Source organism: Chinchilla lanigera, unplaced genomic scaffold, assembly GCF_000276665.1.
Source record: "Chinchilla lanigera isolate Chin_1 unplaced genomic scaffold, ChiLan1.0 scaffold00051, whole genome shotgun sequence".
Classification (NCBI taxonomy): domain Eukaryota; kingdom Metazoa; phylum Chordata; class Mammalia; order Rodentia; family Chinchillidae; genus Chinchilla; species Chinchilla lanigera.
Genome location: NW_004955452.1, coordinates 15,531,212 through 15,537,211, shown reverse-complemented (window position 1 = coordinate 15,537,211; position 6,000 = coordinate 15,531,212). Strand labels below are relative to the sequence as shown.

Here is a 6,000-nt window from a genome sequence, read left to right as displayed (position 1 = left end):
GCTCAACGGCGTCTCGGGGCCGGCGGCCGCCGCGGGAGCCACCTACGCGCAGGTCACCGTCTCCACCGGGCCCGGGGGTAAGGCCAGGCCGCGCCAAGCGCCCGCGTCGCCCCCGAGCCACCTCAGACAGACGCGGTGTGCGCCAGGGTGCAAGGGGCCCCGGGACGCCTGGTCCCCGCACCCCGCCGAGGCCCCGCAGCGTTCCTAAATCCCCGGGGAGGGCGTAAGCAGCAGGGGACTCGCCCGGGGCCACAGAGGGTGCGAGCATTGCGGTGAGTGCGGGAGCCAGTTGGCATCCGCTCTCCCTGGACGCGTCGAACTGTGCCGCCCTCCACTCTGCCTCTGATTTCCCAGAGAAACAAGAGATGGAAAGACCTTTTGGCTTTTCCTACAAACAAACAAACAAACAAACAAACAAACAAACACAACAGACAGCCGAACCCAAGTTCCTTCCCTCCGTCTCAGAAAAGGGAGCCCTGCCCTGGGTCCTCTCTCCACCGCTCCGCCCCGCGCGCGGGTGGGGGTGGCTGGTCTGCCCCTGGCAGGGCCTAGGAAGGGGCAGGGAAGGCGGCGGGGGCAGACTGCAGGGGCTGGAGTCCCACTGACCCACACATTTCTGAGTCTGGAATTGAGGCGAAGAAATGAAGATCTGCCACCTTTATACTACCCCCTCCTCATTCTTGACATTTAGTTTTGATTTGTCTCCCAGCTGGGGTACGCTTTCAAGTAATCCCTTAGGCGTCCTTTGCAAGAAAGATAAGTGAGTGGTGCGGTTTCTGAGTTTTTTTTCCTATCTGAAGAGATGTGATTGCTTTGTGACCCAACTTCCCTGTCTCCAGGGACCCTGCTTCTCTGTCTTCTGGCAGTTGTATTGCCAGCGAAGTCTGAAGCTAGGGTTTCATTGTTTTAAGTAGCTTGGGTGTATGCGTGTGCACACATACTGTTTGAATAATTCCTTAACCGGCTGATGAAAATTAACAGTGAACCAATACGGATTTCTTTTCATGGAATTTGCTTGGGACACAGTAACCTTTTTGATCTGCACGCTGCCCCTCACACACACACCCCACCTTGAAAAGTTTTCTTCAGTGATTGCTTTGACTAGAAGTTCTGATAGCTCCTCGAATCTCTTAAGACTATCGCTAAGCCTAGGCTGTACAACCATTTTCTGATTCTCAATTCTTGTCACTTCTTTTATCGTTTTTTTAGTTCTTAATCTGTTTCTCTGCCTTTTGAGAGATTCCCCAGTCTGCCCGGTTCTGTGCAACAACAGTTCTGTTCTTTATCATCTCTATTGTGATTTAACCTTTGCTATTGCATTTTCATTTAAAAAAATTAAGTATAGGGCCAGGCATGGTGACGCATGCCTATGATCCTAGCACTGGGGAGGCTGAGGCAGGAGGATCACTATGAGTTTGAGGCAAGCCTGGGCTACATTCGAGACCCTGTCACAAACAAACAAACAAACATTCTCAGTGTAGAAAAAGTAACTATAATCCTATTACCCACACATAAACAGTTATCATTATCTTGAGGTATTTACTTTCCAGAATTTTTTCTCTGTATCCATGTTGATAACTATCTACTATAAAATCTGTTTTCTAATTATATAATACCGACTTTCCATTTGGCATTTCACATTAACAATCCTGTTCTTTTGATATAGGTTAAGATACTTCCATTTTCATTTTATTAATAAAAATACTAAGTTCCTAACAGAGCACTGTGGCACATACTTGGGAAGCTGAAGCAGGAGGATCCCTTGAGGCCAGGGGTTTGAGGCTATCCTGGGCAACACAGTGAGACCCCCATCTCAAAAAACAAGAACAAAGCAACCAAAACACTAAGCTTCTGTTGTCTGAGTGCTGCTCTGTGTTTGGTGCTGTGCAATGTGATTTTCTACATGTGATTCCATTTCTCACTGGAATGGAATTACATTTATTTTTCAAACGATGAAACTGAGGTTGGAGGAGGTGAGAGAGACCGGGCACTGAACCCATCTGCCACTGAAGCCCTGTGCTTTGAAGCCTGAGGCACCTAATGCTTTGACTTTTTAGTGTACTTTTTTTTTTCAAAGATCAAGAATGGATCTGAATTTTATAAAATGCCTCTGAAGCATCTTTCAGGATGACCATGTTTTTCTCCTCTGACCTGATGGTCTGAGGCTGTCCACCCAGATTTCAAAGCTAACCCTCTGCATCCCTGGGTTATATCCTACTGGGTATGAATATTCTTTTAGTAGTTTGCTGATTTAGTTTGCTCATATTTTAAGATTTTTCTCCCATCTACATTTATAATCTCTGATGTTTTTCTAATTTATTTTTAGAAATATCTATCTATGTATAGATAGATAGATATATCTACAGTGCTGGGGGTTGGACCTAGGGCCCTATATGTGCTGGGGAAGTGTTCTATCACTGAGCTATAACCTCAGCCCAATAAATGTATATCTTACAATTTCAGCCAGGCATAGTGGTGCACACCTGTAGTTCCAGCGCTCAGGAGGCTGAGGCAGGAAGATTATGTGATTTCAAGGCCAGCCTAAACTCCATAGCAAGACCCTGTCTCACAAAAACAAAAAAAGTTTTTTTCTTAGTATCTGGAGTTTCCTCAGTATCTCCCTTTCTCTCTTCATATTGTATGGCTGTGAATTCTCTTTCTTTTTTTCCTTAATTATCCTTGCCAGAAATTTATTTTATTGGTTGTGACAAAGAATCACCTTTTCAGTTTATCAGTTCCACTGCTCTTTAATTTTGCCATTTATTCTATGCTTTATTGATGCTGTTCTGATTTTCTGCAGGTTTTTTCTAGGTGAGATTAGTGCTAGGTTATTTTTTATTTTAATTTTTCAAATTGTCAGAGGATAAAAGTTCAACAATTTAAAGATTTTAATTGGCTTTATTTTCCATTCTAGAGCCAAGCAACACTTCTTTCCATAAAATAGAATAACTGTTCCCCCAGGCTAAGAAAGAGTTGGTTTTGTAAACAGAGGACTGAAAAAGCAGAAACAAAAATTAAACTGGCCACTTCGGAGTCATTTTCTCTATAAAGGAGGGACAAGGAGACAGAAGAATAACTGAGTGGTGCACATCAGATCACTTCAAGTTTCCTTTTTTGTGAGGGTTAAAGAATATAAAGATTAAACCAAAGGGTTCTTCATTGTCCATGTCAGTTAAAACTGCCCCACTTGGAAATGTCGGCTGTTACCCTTTTCCTGGTTTCTTGGAAAGCCAACTAAGTTTTGGTTTGGGGATGAGTAATTCCATTTTGATTTTCAACGTGGTCTGCTGGGGTGTGGAAACCTCATCCAGAACAATGGCTCCTTCTGTGTATTTAACAAACCCTGTGAATTCTGCTTTGGTCACACTCAACACATTTTGTATATAATATAATCATGCTGTTAGTACTGTTTTTTGAGCTGTAATTTATCTACTACTATATTCATCATTTTAGTTTGGTTTTTTGGTTTTTGGTTTTTTTCTCCGGTACCGGGAACCGAACTCATAACCTTGTGCTTGCCAGGCAGGCGCTTTTGCCGCTGAGCTAAATCCCCAGCCCCCTATATTCATCATTTTAAAGTATACAATTCAGGGCTGGGCATGGTGACACACACCTGTAATCCCAACACTCAGGAAGCTGAGGCAGGAGAATTACTCTGAGTTTTAGGCCAGCCTGGACTACGTAGTGAGATGCTGCCTTAAAAAAAAATACATAAACACATACATACATACATAAAGTATACAATTTGGTGGTTTTTTTGGGGGGACATTCATATAGTTTTTTTTCTTTACATTCATATAGTTATGCAACCCGCTGTAATTCTAGAACCTATCCATCACCCCCAAAAGAAACCTACTAGCAGCCACTCCCCATTGCTTCCTGCTTCTAGTAACTTCTAATCCACTTTTATGCCTCTATGAAATGCCTGTTATGGGCATTTCAATATCGGTAGTGTATCATTTGTGAACTTTCATGTCTGGCTTCTTTCAGTTACCCATTTCTCAGGGTTCATCCATTCTGTTTATTGTTGAATGATGTTCTGTTGCATGGATATGCCACAGTTTTGTTTATCCATTCATTAGTTGATGAACATTGAATGAATAATGTTTGAATATTCTATTATGAATAATGTTTCTATAAATATTTGTGTATAAGTTTTTATCTGTTTGTCTTTTGTGGATAAATTTTAGCTTTGTTTGTGTGTTTGTTCACTTCGCAGTGCTGGGGATTGAATCAGGGCCTGGCACGTGCTGGGCAAGTAGGCAAGGGCTCCATCACTACGGCAAATCCTAGTTCTCATGTATAAGGTCTTGTGTGAATATATATTTCCACTTTTCCTGAATATAACCCTAGGGGTAGAATTGCCAAGTGATGTGTTTTTTTGGGGTGAATCGTACCCCCCAATTGGTGAAGCCCTGTATCCTCAAATGGGGAGATTTCCTTAAGAAGTTCAGTTAGATCCTAAGGACCCTGTAGGACTGGTGTCCTTATAAGGAAGGAGGAGGCCTACAGCTCCCTGGCTCTCTGTCCAAGTGTGCATGGAGGAAGGCCATTATGAGGACACAGGAAAAGGTGACTTCCTGCAAGTCAAGAAGTGAGCCCTCCACAGAAGGCAAATCTTCTGGCATGTTGAACTTTCTAGGCCCCCAGAAATATGCAAAGTACATTTTTATTGTTTCAGCCACCCGGTCTATAGTTCACTATTTTATTAAGGTAAGCTGAACTGACTAATGCATACTGTAACTTTTTTTGTTTTTGTTTTTTTGAGACAAGGTCTCGCTGTGTAATTCTGGCTGTTCTTGAACTCACTGTGTAACCCAGACTGGCCTCAAACTCAGTGATCTGCCTGCCTCAGCCTCCCAAGTGCTAGGATTACAGGCATGTGCCACCACACCTGCTTTTTTAAACTTTTTGAGGAACGTTTTTTTTTTTTTTTTGGTGGTAATGGGGATTGAACTCAATGCCTTCACATTGAGCTACATCACTTTGTAAAAAGCAAGAAATCTTTTGGGCTGATGTAGCTCAGTGGGAGTGTACTTGCCTAGTGCCTAGAAAGCCCTGGGTTCAGTAAAGTCCTCAGTACTGGAGCAGTGGGAGTGAGGAGAAGGAGCAGAAAAGGAGATGAAGAAGAACCCTTTCTCAGAATCCCCTCTCCTTCAAAGGTGAAGAAAAAGAATTGAGATGTGTTATGTACATGTGCCAACTCCCCATGATGACTGCAATCATTGTGTACTGCAAGCATGCACTAATAAAAAAAATCCCCTCTTGCCAGGCATGGTGGCACATGCCTGTAATCCCAGCACTCGGGAGACTGAGGCAGGAGGATCATTGTGAGTTCGAGGCCAGATTGGGCTACATAGTGAGTTTAAGGTCAGCCTGGACTACATAGTGAGACCCTGCCCTCCAAAAAAGGAAAAAAAAATAGGATCCCCTCTCTGTTTAGCTAACTTCCCTTGTTGACCAGATCTGAATCATAAACTCAACCTAGAGCAATCATTGGTAAAAGGAATAAATGCACACTAATGTATTAGAATTACCAGAATTCACCTGAGCCATCCACAGGGGAAGAGCAGACCCTGAATTAAAAATTGACTCACCCAACAGGGAAGGAAGGTGTGGCTGTCGGTAGGTTTCCCTCTGTCTGCTGCGTTCTCAGCCCGCCTTAGTCCCTGGCTGGGTTTCATCATTCACCTCCAGTCTGCACAGCAGATGCTGGGCTCCAGGTTGACTTCCATCCTCAGGACTTCTCAGGCTCTTACATCTACATCCTGGCTATCCAAGGCTCTCAGCAGTTCAGAGATGACACTTCCTGCCTCTTGCTGCATCCACACCTACAAAGGACCATGCCACCTTCTCGAAGCCACATCTCTCCTCCTGTCTCAGTTCCCTGTGGGAGCGGCCCCCTCAAAGTGAATTCTGGCTGAGGGGCACCCTGGGGACAGAGATGAGCACTTTTCTTCAAAGGCAGTCAAGCACTGGCGTGATGGCTGCGCATTGTCC

The 6,000-nt window shown here is 44.0% G+C and overlaps 1 protein-coding gene across 1 annotated transcript in view; it reads left to right on the top strand.

Annotated features, from left to right (window-relative positions):
- Epha10 (EPH receptor A10) overlaps positions 1–6,000 on the top strand; it is a 37,716-nt gene that overhangs the window by 10,558 nt on the left and 21,158 nt on the right. Inside the window, exon 5 of the mRNA XM_013519462.1 lies at positions 2–77. Coding sequence (XP_013374916.1) covers positions 2–77 — 76 coding nt within the window. The remainder of the gene's footprint in view (position 1; positions 78–6,000) is intronic.